Source organism: Acipenser ruthenus, chromosome 14 (genome assembly GCF_902713425.1).
Source record: "Acipenser ruthenus chromosome 14, fAciRut3.2 maternal haplotype, whole genome shotgun sequence".
NCBI lineage: Eukaryota > Metazoa > Chordata > Actinopteri > Acipenseriformes > Acipenseridae > Acipenser > Acipenser ruthenus.
The window spans coordinates 4,429,439-4,444,499 of NC_081202.1; the positions used below are offsets into that span (position 1 = coordinate 4,429,439).

Genomic DNA, 15,061 nt, shown 5'->3' on the forward strand with positions numbered 1-15,061 from the left:
TACATAACTAAATAAGTCAGCTATAGTAGTTGCAATTCGACCAAAACCAGTAAAGCTGCCAAACCAGATGACAATCAGATGAAACCACTAGTCTGAACAAGGTATGTGTCCCAACTGGTTCAGATTATGGAGAGTCTACTGTACAAAAAAACAGCAAGCAACCAAAAGAATGTCATTGCAGTGAAAGGGAGAACTGAGATTTTAAAGCCTAAAGCAATTATGTTATTATTATTATTATTATTATTATTATTATTATTATTATTATTATTATTATTATTATTATTATTATTATTTGTAATAAATGCTAGCAAGTACATGTTTTAATTGCAAGCGGTAAAGGTGTGTTCTCTCTTGCGTGTTTTTGTCTGCTAGGCGTTTGGATGCCAACCACATCTACAGCGTGCCGCACAACAGCTTCTCTGGCTTGAGCTCCTTGCGGCACCTCTGGCTGGATGACAACTCCCTGACGGAGGTCCCAGTGCAGGGTCTCAGCAGCCTGTCCTCCCTGCAGGCCATGACGTTAGCCCTGAATAAAATAACACGCATACCTGACGATGCGTTTGCAAACCTTTCCAGTCTGGTTGTCTTGTAAGTGTGGCTGATTAGGCTGTTGTTGTTTTGTATTTTAACTGGGATAAAGCTAATAAGGACAGCCGGACTGTGCAGAGAAATGAGATGTTCCTCTCTGTTTTGTATCACCAGGCTAAATATGTGTGTGTCTGGTGTGCGAATAAACATCCTTCCTCTAACTGACGCCACTACTGCCTTGGGGCAGCATTTAAAACCTGGAGCTTCCGAATGTTTAGACCTTTGGCAGCGCCACGGTTTTGCAATCCATTTCCTTACATCTTATTAGCATTAGTTATATTATCTTATTAGCATTTGCGAGATTATCAGTGGTCGTCTGTTTAAGATAGTTTGGTTCTTTGGTCCTTTTCTAGTATGTTTTACTTAAACTGGGAATATGCAGACAAAGGTTGAAAAGATGCAGAGTTGCTGCTGCTACCTTAATGTTCAAAGTGACTCCAGTGTTCTAGCTGCTGTACAGAACATGTGATCTCATTGTACACAAACCAGGGTGCACCAGGTCATATATAGCATTGTATTTGAAATGTTTGCATTGCCTGAATGTAAAACAAAAAGAAAGAAAACCAAATATTTCTCTGCACAGTAATAATGTTAATAAAGCTCATTAGAGGTTAGAAAATGGATTTTAAGATAGATATTTCTATATCTATATAATGCTGTGCCATTTTCAATGGTAAATAAAGTGGCTTTGCACGTTGTACCCTTTGTTAATATTCAATGCCAGTGTGATTATATATAAAAATATGTATCCTGTTTAATTTAAGCCTGATATTAATTAAAAAGCAGGGGTCTGGGTTGCTCAAGTGGCCAAACAGCTTTTTCTTGTCTGTGCTGGGCTTGGATCTAGATCCCCCCTCTCCATTTCAAATCCATGGTAGATTTGTATTTCTATTGCAATCCCAGGATCGGACCGCAGACAAAAAAGGACACATGCTTTGAAGCTGAAAGCTTTTAGCTTTTATTTACTGTACAGTTGGGATGACTTGCATGTAATAAGGGTGCCTTTTCTTTCACTGAGCAAGGCACAAGGTCTTTGGGCTCAGCCAATGAGAAAAGTTTGTTTAAGCCTGCTGGGTGCATTGTTCTTTCCTGACCATGCCATCAATGTTTCCCTGCAGACATCTCCATAACAATAGAATTCACTCCCTGGGAAAGAAATGCTTTGATGGGCTCCACAGCCTTGAGACTTTGTGAGTTGACCTCTGACTTCTTTCACTTTAAATGTTTTCATTAAAATGCAGAAAGTATAAACAAAATTGTTTCCAATGCACCCAAAAGACAGCAAAAACGGAAATGCTTAGTTGTAGCAGAACTGCAAAGGTGCTCTGATTCTAGTCCTGAAGGAGTTTGCATATAATGCTGTTGAAAATATCTGTTTGTTTTTATGTCACTTTTTTTTTTTTTGGTTTGCTGTGTAAGTACACCACTGGATCGTTAGATGCCAAACCCATAATACACCACATATATATATATATATTTGTATCAAATTCCGTTTCAGTCACCACATGCTGGTTTAAAACCCGACTGTGGGCTCAATAGTGCTCTCACAGCCATGTCTAACCTGTCTCCTTCAACACTGGCCCTCGAGTAGTTGATGGAAGAAGCCCACCAGTAAGACGTGCCAAGAAGAACACATGTGGTATTACTTATGTCCACTAGGGAGGCGACGGTGTCTTGCGCAGGGACAGATTAATGATACACAGACATGATTCAGATAGCTCTACGGAGGTCACAGGGGTGATGACTGAAACAAAATGAACCTCAACAATAGTACAGCTAATTCTGATATTGCATAACCATACCAAGTATTCAGATGCCAACATGGGAGTTCACATGTGACAACTTTTTTTTTTTCTGTGGGTTACAGTAAATGTGTCCAAGCACATGCTGTAATAAATTAAACAAACATTTCAAGCAAACAGTTTGTAGTAAAACAGGAAAGACATTTTTTTTTTCCTTTTTTTTTTTTTTTTTTGGTACTATGTTTTATATTATTATTCATAGTTACAGGTGAAATTAAACATAAACAGATATATAGATATATTGAAGTGTTGGACTGATGATACCTGCAAGCGCCCCTTTCGTTAGGAATTGCATGCCAGTCGAGCACCACATTGAAATCATTTTTATTTCATGATATTTTCACAATCTTTGCAAGCCTGCTCCACTGTGTTGACGCTGGTCAAACAGAGTAGCCACACTAATGTGGCTATAATACAGGGCCACCTGTGCCCCAGAAAAGGATCACTGCTTGTAATTGAAAGCATGCGAGGACATGAAAGATGACTTTCTATTGATAGAAGTACAGAAAAATCAACTGAAAACATTGAAAAAACAAGCCATGGTTACTCCATCATAAAAGACGACGTGCACAGAATTTTGATTTAATGTTATTTATTTCTTTTTTACTGTTGCAATTCAAGGTCGGTCCCAGATTACAGCATTCCTATTTTTCCATTTGCTTCTTTTTTATGAGAAAGGAAAAGGTTGTTTTCTATTTGGGCTGCTATCGAGAAATATGGGTTCCCTCACTGTGATGAGTTTCTCAGAACATTGGCTGTTTACTTCAGGAAGTGAAGCACGGCAATCAGATCTTCCTTCAGCGTTCTAAAGACCTGAGCTCAAGGATATCGCACTAGGCAGGGAAACAGAGGTCTAGTATGGGAACTAAATCCTGACAACCCATATCCTAGCTAATCAAAGGCTGGCAGGCTAGATATGTACTAACAGGAAGTCGATTGTGGGAAGCGCTTTGTTGGTTATTCTGAGAGAAGGAAGAAAAGGTACAAATACAGGCAAGCTTACTGTGTACTGTGCAGCTTCATTCAGAAAGTATTTCGTATAAAGGAAGCCCGTTCATTTATATCATTTTCAGTTGGCTTGCCAACAAGCATGTTGACTAATACTGTATGCACTCGCCTGTTCATGGTATCGTTACAGAGAAAGGTCTCTCACCATTGTCCGTCATTACGCCTTTCCTGTTTATAATAAGAATGTTGCATAAAGATAAACCAACATTTGAGACTATGTGTAATGTTAAAGAGTAAGAGCGGAGTTCCTAAATATATAGCGTTACATGTCCCCACGTGTTGCTACAACTGTTTAAATAGCGCCATTGTGAAAAAAGCTTTGAAACAGTCTTTAAAGTTATAAATGCACAAACTTATCAGGATGTTAACAATGAAAAGAAAATGACAGGTACGTTATTTAAATAGTTGTAACAAGTGGGGATGTGTAACGCTATCGTTTTCAGAACCCTGCTACTTACTCTTTAAGTCAGTCTTGCTAAATACATATGGCTAAGCCTGTTGCACAAAGGTGTCTTACTTTAGACCGGTCTAACCTAGCCAAAACACCACATTGCATTCTGGGTAATTTATGACACTGGTCGAAAGGGGAAAATGGCTGATGTTGTTAGGAAAGAAAGGTGTATGCAGTTTACCACAGCTAAAAATGTCTTTTATAGAGAAGTACAATGTTAAAATGTAGCAGACAGGTAGAACTGATTGTGTTTTTGTGAACAAAACCACAGAATAATCTATGGCACAGCTTAATGTTCTCCAGCATTGCCCATGTATACACTCTGTAATGTAATGTTCTGGTATTCTGTTTCCAACCCTATCATTAATTCCAGTTTTCATTTCCCACAGGGATTTAAACTACAATAATCTGGATGAATTTCCAACTGCCATCAAAGCCTTGATAAATCTTAAAGAACTGTAAGTATTTACAATATTAATGAAACCATTACTCCGGCATATTTAAAAAAAAAAAAATAAATAAAACTAAACAATTGCATTCCTAAATATGAAAAGTAATAACTTTTGTGTTTTATTGTTTGTTTGTTTGTTTTTAGTGGTTTTCATAGCAACAACATCAAGTCGATCCCAGAAAGAGCTTTTATGGAAAACCCTTCTCTTATAACAATGTAAGTCCAAAGTGATTGGATTTCCTGTTATAAATGACCTGGCAGTTGCATAGTCTTTGCTGTGGATTCCAGTGTCATTGGACATTCTGTGATAAAGACGGGGGTAAAATAATTGGGCATTTTACATTTTAAAGAAGTAATTGAATAAGAAACACGCTTATGCATTTTCATGACATGACATTATTTGGACCCTTAAAGAGTTGCCCAGACGTGTAGATGATATAAAGATACGGGTGTTTATAATCAGTAACACAACTCATCTGTGACATAAATGGATAAATGTTTTCTTTTTTATAGTTTGTTTGGTTTTTTACTGATGGTTTCCCTGGTAGCTTTAAATGTTTTTGCGTCAATCACACTTCAAATATGAAAGCTTGTTACATTTATGACTATTTATGAATGCCTGCTTGAACAATCGATCTATATTCATATGTTTATTCATATGAGGAGCTACAAGTTGCTTATACTCTTCCACTGTATGTAAGGAACCTCTGGAAAAGCACACCAGCTTCCTAATCATTATGTAGAGGTAATGACTGAGATCACTGAGTACAGAGACTTAAACTGGTTTCTGTGCCAGTAGGACCTGGTTCTATTAGCAGAACAGCCAGCAGACTTTATATTACTCATCTGAATACTGGACTTCATTACATATGAACTACTGTACTGAAACAGAGATACATTGTACTTGAACAATCTTCATTAGATGCTGTATTTTACACAAACTAGCCAACCACACCTGCGCCAGACCCTGCATTTTAAACGTAGCTAATCATAAGTAATTTATTTAACTCTTCTTTATTGACAGATTTTTCTACGACAATCCCATCCAGTTTGTTGGAAAATCTGCTTTCCAGCACTTACCTGAACTGAGAACACTGTAAGAACCTTGTCCACTTCCTTTCAGCGTTTATTTCCTCCCTTCTTTTAATATTAATCAGACCCTCAATTAGTGGCTCCATGTTGCACATCCTGCTTACTAACTGCCTCCGTCTCCCGCTTTTGTTTTTGTAACTTCAGGTCACTAAACGGAGCCACAGAAATCACTGAGTTTCCTGACCTCACAGGGACCAAGAGTCTGGAGAGCCTGTAAGTTCTTGGCCACTAAAGTCTGATTCATGTGGCTATTTGAAACTATCAAGGACCCATGTCCATGACAACGCTCTTATTTGAATTTCATCAGGACCCTGACTGGGGCGCGGATAACCTCTCTTCCCAAAGAGATGTGTGAGCAGTTACCGAGCCTTCAAGTTCTGTAAGTCATATCGTGGGATTATTTCCTACCATTGCAACATCTTTTCTTTACCCTGCAGTAACAGGCTAATGGCTCTTTTAATTGTCAGTATTGCAGGGCATCCTGCTTTGGGCACATAAAGTTTCTTTACAAAAACATCTCCTGTGCAACGTCCATAACAAGCATAACAAAACCAAGGAAGGAAATACTTAGCCAGTTGGGCCCAACACTACCAAGAGCTGGTGTGCTCAAAGCCAAGTAAAAGTAAGAGTTATTTAGTTGTGCCAAGGCGTGGACTTTAAGCATGGCAATTCCTTGGAGCCATATTTATTAATATAGGCACACAACATTTCGTAAACATTGCAGACCACCATGAATAAAAATTGTTTTACTTACTCAGATTGTTTAATTAATTTTTTGTTTGGCCAAATAGATGTTTTTAATCTTTTTCTTTTAATAAAAGCAACAACAAAAAGTATCCACCAAGCCAGATATTAATAAACTTGACATAGTAATAGGTAATTAAATTGTAACACACATCAGTTAAAATATTAAACTGAACACACTACCATTCAAAAGTTGACCCATTCCTGGGGCGAGGCTAATGCTCCCCTCTGACGGGTTATATGTCTCTTATACCCCTTTTGAATGGGCCCCTTCATTCTTGCTTCCATGTTACTGCCTCGTCAATTCTGTTTTAAACACATACAGGTGGCTACACAAACTCTGCATTGTAAATAAGCCAAACAAAACATTGTGCACCTTAAGATTGTGCAGGTGCTGGATCCACTGCTGTTGAATTCAAATACACACCAGGACGGAATTCTTTCTGGGGTAACAGTATGGAGGATGACAAGACACATGTAACATACTGGAATAAGTCTTCCACTGCCACGTTTGTTTATAGATCTGAATAGGTGAAACACTCCGGAGGTTTTGGACCTGCAATACACACTAGTCATAAAAAAAAAACAAAAAAAAAAAACCATGATGCATGGCTCGGTCTATACTGCAAGTGAATGCTATAATGTTCTTTTTTTTGCATAGCATTCTTTTTAATTGAAGAGGACCATAAAGACAAGATTAACTGAACAAACCAATCTCTCCTCTCTTCTCTGCAGAGATCTGTCTTACAACCTGATACAGGACTTGCCCACTTTTAATGGTTGTGAAAGGCTCCAGAAAATGTAAGTTAAAATGAAAGAAAAAAAATATATATATATATATACTGTATGCTTTTATCACTTTCACAAGTTGAAAAATGTACTTCTTTTTTTATTTTTTTATTGTGTAAAAAAACCAAAAAAAACCATATCCAAAACCTTTACTTTATTTGCTACTTTGTTTTGGTTTCCAGTGACCTGCATCACAACGAAATCCAGGAAATCCAAACCAGCACGTTTCAGCACCTGACTGCTCTGAGATCGCTGTAAGTACCGCTTGCTAACTGTAAACTGCAGGATGTGCTATAAAAATGCCTTATAATGTCTAAGAACAAACCATGCATCTGCATAAGAGGGCAGAGATGCCAAGTACAATGAGCGCCTAAGAAAATGTACAAACAGGAGGAGGCCATTCAGCCCGTCAGTGCTCACCCAATTCCTACTCAACACTTGTGGATCTCAATCATTCAGCATCAACAACATGGCTAGTTAACCCATTCCTTACCCTCGCTACTCTGTAAAGAAGTGTCTCCTATCCTCAGCTATACGTTTGTTCAAGACTAAATGAATTCAGTTCCATCCTGTTTACAGCGTATTCCTTTAGGCCATGGGATTAGTCTGGTTGCTCTTCGCTGGACTCTCTCAGTGGCTACAATGCCCTGTTGGTAATGTACGTAAAAGGGCAGTCTCTCCATCCCAGAACCTCCGTTTCGTTCTTGAGGTCATCTGTGTCTTTGTCTAATCATCTGTGCAATAAACAGATCAGATATGTAGCAATATAAGTTGGGTCAATGAGGTGTTAATTGAATCAAAATGAATCTAAGTCCACATCCGCTCACTTTACTGCATGTAGGTAACCCTTTCTGAAATGCATGAACATAAACAAGCTCAATAAAGTGAAACTAATTGTGCCCTGTGCCTGCACTCGTCAGTCTTCTTGATAAGCTCTTGACATGGATGGTGTGGTACGTATTATAAACCTAACATAAATTAAAAACAGCTGTATTTCTTCAAATCTTAATAAAAAAAGACCACTTGTGGTGCCCCGTTCACAAAACTTTAAGGACTGATTTAAGAAATGGTTTATTAAGGAAATGAAATGTAGCCTATGAAATACGAGTGGAAGCATGCATGTGCTTGCAATACAATACGGTACATATACGAGAGGCTACAAATAGGGAACCAGGGCCATTCATCCATCAAAGAAAGTTTAGTTGCGGCTTCAATGTGAAATGAACAGGATTACTGTGGAAGATACGTCAGGGCATGATTTGGCAGCCATGATAGAGAAAACAAAACCTAAACAAATCTACTAATCTGAGACCCGAATCGCAACGTTTACAGCGAACCTCAGGAAACAATCAAATGGGATCCTTTTTAGTTACATGATGAGAACAGTTTATATGCTACATACTGTAGAGATCTCCATCTGTGCATTTAAGGGAAAGGTGGCCTGCATGGATCTGTATATACACTGCTTGTTTTACTCTGGCATGTGTAATCACTAGCAATACACTTTATTCTATTGAACATAATATATTATTGTTTCTATGATGTGGAAGTTTAGAGGAGCAATTGTCACGCTGTTGTTGTTTTTTTGCGGTATGACTGTGACCAGAACTAAAACGTACCAGAGGTTAAGAGTTAATATGTATTATTTATTTGCACCGGAAAGCATACTGAGAGACACATCTCGCTCGCACAAAATGTCCTGTTGGCCGCTGCCAGGGCATGCTTATTCAGGACTACACACTAACAATAAAACAAATAACAGCACATTTACGAAGCAAAAAATAATTGCACACATTCCTAGCCTTGACAGTTAAGAGTTCCCATATGAACAAATGTTATTGTATATTACAGCACTGCCAAAATACTAGGGAAACAACAGTCTCAGGATTATATTAATGCATATCTGAAAAAATGATTTCTGAAAATAATCTTATATTTAGAAACTCAAGGACTGTGTCCCGCAATCATGGGATCCATTTTAATGATCTCAACAGAAGCAGATATTAATACATACAAATCAAATGGCTTGTATCTTATTTGTCCTTCAATAAACAATATGCTTAATGATTGGCAAGGAAAGGATTTATATTTTACCTCAATCCATTACAACTCTGCTGTGTGTCAGCCTCCACCTGCTTTTGGGCTTCGTCTAACAGGGGAGGGCAGCTATCCTGCCCCCCTGCCCATGGCTTCCCTTCGGTCAGCCTCTCCACTTATCTGCAAGCTCATTTATGGGCCGGGGTAAAGGTCATAGAATGTAGTGTGTAAAATAAAGTATAATGTAGTTGTGTTGTTTAGTCTGTGTTTTAATAAATAATCTATCGCATGAGTTTCCTGACTAACCATTGGTACAGTAAAGTACACCTAAGATTAGTCTTATCGGGGTCTGTGAGCACTTTTTATGAATCACATTAATAAGCTGCATTTCTATTTTTATATTTATTCACAGTGACCTGGCTTGGAACAAGTTATGTGCAGTTCATCCCAATGCATTCTCCCATCTGCCTTCGTTAATCAAGCTGTAAGTATCGCTAGTGCTTCCTAGCGATGGCTTGAGTTTGCTGCTCTGTGAATACTGAACACGCCACTAATCTGTGATCGCTGTCATTCCACTTCTACAGGGATCTCTCATCTAACCTCCTCTCCTCTCTCCCTGTCACTGGACTGCACGGATTAACACACCTTAAATTAGCAGGCAACGCAGACCTCCAGGAGCTATTATCTGCTGAAAACTTTCCAAAACTGAGGTAATGGCTTAGAACACTATTTTTTCTTTCATTTGTTTGTTAAATTAAAAAGTATTACAAGTAACAGATTTTTGACGTTGCTTATCGGTTTCCAATCAGATTAAGCACCTGGATAATTTCCTTTGCAGTGTGTTGTAAAAAGACACCAATTAACTATCACTATAGGGAGGCAGTGTGGTCCAGTGGTTAAAGTCCAGGGTTTGTAACCAGAAGGTCACTGGTTCAAATCCCACCTCTGCCACTGACTGACTCACTGTGTGACCCAGAGCAAGTCACTTAACCTCTTTGTGCTCCATCCTGCGGATGAGATGTTAAATCAATGTCCTATTGTGATGGTGGTCCACTATGAAAGGCACTATATAAAAATAAAGATATTTTTATTATTATATATTATTTTTTATATAGCGCCTTTTGTGATAAATCGCCTCAAAATGCTTTACAGATAAAAATAACATAAAATAAATAATAGACAGAACAATTTAGAGAAATATTAAAAGATAAAGTGTATAAAGAGGCCCCATAGTCTTTACTGCTGTGTAAACATGTAAATTTCTCATTGATCACAATCGAATTCGCACCTCTGTTCATTTCTCATGTGTTTCTTTTTCACTTCATAGGGTTATGGAGATGCCGTACGCGTTCCAGTGCTGTGCATTCGTGTCCTGTGAAAACCACAACAAACTGTCCAATCCTTGGGACAAAGACGAGAACCGCAGCACTGACCACTTTGTCAAGAAGGACAGCGGAATTCTGCTCAGTCAAGGTGTTTTCTTGCTCACTATTTTAATAGAGTCTAAAATACTTCCCTGTAACAGACAAGAGCAATAATAAAGGCCTTCACTTGTACTGAATTGCCATAATCACAGATACAGTTATAGTAATAATAGTAATAAAACATTTTGGAATGTGTGGCTTCGACTGAAGACAAAATCCAGGTGGGAGCCGTACTCAAAGTTCATTGCTTTGAAAAGCCTAAATGAGAAAAGAGCAGGAAAAAAAGACGGTAACAGAAGCCGTCCATTCAGGTTTTGACCCTGGGCGCTGGTACAAATGTAATTAGTAAAACCCATTGCTTTTGTTTCCAGAAGATCATGACTTTGAGGACTTCCTTCTTGACTTTGAAGAAGACCCAAAAGCTCACCACTCTGTCCAGTGCACCCCAGCACCAGGTAATGTAAGCTCCCTAGCACCAGTTATGTGTCCTCCCATCTTAGCAGAAAATATGCTATATCATATCATTTGCATGAGAATAGTCAAAGCAGCTCTACTTATACGTCATTGTCGAGCAAAAACAAGAAATGTAAGCAGTTCTGTGTAAATGGCTTGTTCCATAAGGAGATGCTGTAAAATGCTTGTGCTGTTTTTTGTATTCCAGGTCCATTCCGGCCCTGTGATCACCTGTTTGGCAGCTGGCTAATTCGCACCGGAGTGTGGATTATAGTGGTGCTGTCACTTGTATGCAATGGTCTGGTGGCTGTAACCGTCTTTGTTTCACCAACCTACATATCTCCAGCTAAGCACCTCATAGGGCTGCTTGCAGTTGTCAACAGCCTCATGGGGTTTTCAAGTGGCGTCCTGGCTGTCGTCGATACCTTAACCTTCGGCAGCTTTGCCAAATACGGGGCGTGGTGGGAAAGCGGAATTGGCTGCAGGATCACAGGGTTCATGTCAGTCTTCAGCTCTGAGACGTGCATCTTCTTACTGACGACCGCTGCTCTGGAGCGTGGCCTGTCCATAAAGTGCGCCAAAAGACTGGAGTCCAAGTCCACCAAGAACAACGTCAAGATCGTTTCCGCTTTCTGCTTCATCCTGGCGTTGGCCATCACTGTCCTGCCCCTGCTCCACGTGGGCGAGTACGGGATCTCCTCCCTGTGTCTGCCTTTGCCTTTCGGCGAGCCATCCAGCTTGGGCTTCATGGTGGCCCTGGTTCTGCTCAACTCGCTCTGCTATTTCGTGATGACCGTCACCTACACCAGGCTGTACTGCAACCTGGAGAAGGGCGAGCTGGACAACTTCTGGGACTGCTCCATGATCAAGCACGTCGCCTGGCTGCTCTTCGCAAACTGCATCCTCTACTTCCCTGTCGCCTTCCTGTCCTTCTCCTCCCTGCTCAACCTGTCCTTCATCAGCCCCGAAGTGATCAAGTCCATCCTCCTGGTCATTGTCCCGCTTCCGGCCTGCCTGAACCCCTTGCTTTACATGTTGTTCAACCCGCACTTCAAGGAGGACCTCGGCATCCTGCTAAAGCAGACGCTGCTGTTAAAGAAATCCAAGCAGAGCAGCTTGGTCTCCTTGAACTCGGAGGATGCAGAGAAGCAGTCTTGCGACTCCACCCAGGCGCTGGTCACCTTCACGAGTTCGGAAAACCTGGGTGATGGACCAGAGAGCAAGTCTGTCTCGTCTGCCTCCCAGATTATTGAAGCGTGCCACTCCCAATCAGTGGCGTCTGTTCCCTGCCACTAGAAAAAAAACAAGAATATCCTGTAGCTATCGTTGCTCTCTGACTTTATCTTTGGGATTAAAAACTCATTGTAGGTTCCTTAATAAAATCTACGAAAACTGCCAAACCATGCGTTCAGTAAGTTAAGATGACGTAAAAGTCTTTTTGCAACATTTTTACACCAGTTAACTTAGACCAGTGCTTCTCAGGTCTGCTTACCCAAGATTATGAACCGTTACACCCCGGTCCTCAATACCCATTTTGAATTGACTTTGCTCTCCCGTGAACAAAAGACAGAACTCACAGAATATTGGACATTAGCTAATACGTGGCAATTATTCTGTGTAGCTGCAATGCAAATAAAAGGGCCTGGAGGTTGAAACACAAGCGTGGGCTTGTAAGGCGGTCCTCGGAGGCCTGCTGCTGAGAAGAGGGCTGAGCGTTGTGGACTAATTACCAACAGGGCATCATTGCTGCCTGCCTGCCTGCCTGCCTGCCTGCCTGCCTGTCTGTCTGCTCAGAACTACAGAGGCTCAGCTGTGTATGCCAGACATGGGCTTGTATCTTTGTGATGTTTTCTATTTCCTCTGCTGTTCTTCAATCCATACACGGTACATTTCACTGTAGCAGCTTAGCTCCATATGTTTCATATTGTACTATCTTACCTACATCCTGGAAACACTCCTGAGCACTTATATGAGACTTACGTCTACCCTAAACCAAAACTTCCTAAGGCTTGGACTCACAACCAAGCTCCACTCCAAAGGCACTTGTCTGAACCTTCATTGTAGCTTTGTACTGGAACGTACACAGCACGTGAGAACATGTACAGCATTACACAACGCTCAAATAAATGTCAACCCTGAGAAAAATGTTACCGTAAAAGCGTAGCGCAGTGTAATAAAGCATAGTAAAAGTATGGTAAATCATACATAAGCATTGTCAAGCCCAGAGAGGTATGGTAAAGCATATATAAAATACAAATAAAAACATGACAATGGTAAATGCAAGGGTTGCCCTGGTAAACTTTTATAAGGGACTTCCTGTTGTATTTTTATTGTGCTAATTCTGCATTTCTACAGGTGTGCACCATGAAAACAGGGTTACAAAGCACAGCAGTCTTATCGTGCCAGTTTAGTTTAATATTAACCTGTTCAGTCCTGCTTATCTTAGCCCCATGTGTTAACATATGCCTTCGGAAATCACGTTGGAACCTCACGGAACTCCTAGGTCCCAGTCTGAGGTCGTGTAGAAATATGTGTAAAAAAAAAAAAAAAAAAAAGTGTCCTGTTCTGATGTGTACTCAATCAAGGAGTTTATTCTTCAGCTCGACAAAAAACAATTCAGGACTGAAAGGGTTAACATGACATGAAATAAGACCCCATGTTCTGTTCTGTTTCATGTCTGACCAGTGCAAATAAACCTCTATACGGTACTATCAAATATACTGGCAAACTGAATTTTACAATCATACAGAACACACTGGTCTTGCCTTGTTTAACAGGTTAAAAAACACCTCTTTATTACTCTGTAACAAACTTCTTGTCCTATGTAAAGTATTTGTGGTGTGTTTTTTTTAATTATTTTTTATACTTTACAATGTAAGTTGGTTTTTTTCCATCTTCTACTTCACTGCAATTCAGTTGGTAAGCATTAGTATTGATTTGAAGTTTGGTGTGTTGGAACAGTATGCGAAGTTATGTCTATATGTTGTTTTGAGTTTGGTTATTCGTAAGTGACAATGAACAATGAAGACTTGACACTTGAATTAATCCCAAATTAAAGGTTACCGGTATGTTTTTAAAGAAAATGTGAGCACTATTCTTAAAAAAAAAAAAAAAAAACTATTCACAAAGCTTTAGCTCAAGCCAAGCTAAACAGAGCACTGTTACTCTTGCTGTGCCACAGTGTAAATTGTAACTTTACATCGCTCTGCTAAATCTCTGGTTTACAGCCGTACTGAGAGAGCTGACGGCTCTCTTAAAGTGCTTTTAACACCAGGATCTGATGACTGAAACAGGAAAATGATACACCAAGTGATTCTAAAAATAAACAAAAAAAAAACCCAGAATGCATTGGTATTGGTCAAAACTGTGAAATCTCATACCCATACCAAGAGGGTCTTTAACAGCAATTGACAAGTTGAATGCGTACAAAACTCGAGTTAAATCTGAATTAAACCCGGTGTTTTAAAGAGCTCCGTGACGAACACAAACTTGTAAGGGAATTTAATCGTGTCTCCAGAGCCGTACAGCAAGTAACAAGAGACTTGCGTTCAGTTTGCTTTTTGCTGTACCAGGCGTCGGAGAGGGCAAACGCTACCTGGACTTTATTACAAGTAAGACATATTGAAGCATTTTAACATTATGTCGTTTATTTCACTGCCTTTTACCACGGTCTTCATTGTTCATGAAACTTTCAATCCTGTCTGTCAGCAAGAATCATCTGTTACGTGGTATAAATATACACCCCACAACTCTGTCACTATTACCAATTTTTTGTAATAATGAATTGTCTTTTATTTTTAAGTTTCTGTTTGTGAAGCACAGCCTACGTAGGTCAACACGTTTGATACATTACAAAACAGTGTCTATTTCTTTAAATGCGTTTTGATATGAATTTTAAATGAGAATCAGATTCTCGATTTGGATGCAAAACTATTTTTTTATGATTTAGAGGTCTTTAAGAAAAAAAAGGTGTATAAATATAGAGTTGTATTTATAAAATAATAATAAAAAAAAGCCTATATGTAAAGAACTGGACTATAATGCAGTTTTAGCTGTCAGCATGTGCTATAGGTTATGAGATTGATCCCAGCTCCAGTCTCACAACATCACCACCTGCATTGTTTGTAAATACTATATGTAGTCGCTGTAAATATTAATGCATATCGGCTTTTCTATTGGGAGTGTTAAGTGTATGTTTACTTGTAATAAACAATTTACCAAA

General features: G+C 39.4%; 1 protein-coding gene across 6 annotated transcripts in view; it reads left to right on the forward strand.

The window, feature by feature from the left end:
- Nucleotides 1-15,061, forward strand: part of LOC117419431 (leucine-rich repeat-containing G-protein coupled receptor 5-like) — a 61,286-nt gene extending 46,225 nt beyond the window's left edge. For 4 of the 6 annotated variants that reach the window (XM_058985630.1, XM_058985631.1, XM_058985629.1 and 1 more), the window contains 14 exons: nt 373-588; nt 1,707-1,778; nt 4,239-4,307; nt 4,445-4,516; nt 5,325-5,396; nt 5,537-5,605; nt 5,700-5,771; nt 6,872-6,937; nt 7,108-7,179; nt 9,375-9,446; nt 9,547-9,672; nt 10,290-10,435; nt 10,758-10,841; nt 11,048-15,061. In XM_058985630.1, the coding sequence (XP_058841613.1) occupies nt 373-588; nt 1,707-1,778; nt 4,239-4,307; nt 4,445-4,516; nt 5,325-5,396; nt 5,537-5,605; nt 5,700-5,771; nt 6,872-6,937; nt 7,108-7,179; nt 9,375-9,446; nt 9,547-9,672; nt 10,290-10,435; nt 10,758-10,841; nt 11,048-12,135 (2,296 nt within the window). In that variant the 3' untranslated portion in view covers nt 12,136-15,061. The remainder of the gene's footprint in view (nt 1-372; nt 589-1,706; nt 1,779-4,238; nt 4,308-4,444; nt 4,517-5,324; nt 5,397-5,536; nt 5,606-5,699; nt 5,772-6,871; nt 6,938-7,107; nt 7,180-9,374; nt 9,447-9,546; nt 9,673-10,289; nt 10,436-10,757; nt 10,842-11,047) is intronic. The other 2 variants (XM_034926173.2, XM_058985628.1) reach the window with 2 other exon arrangements.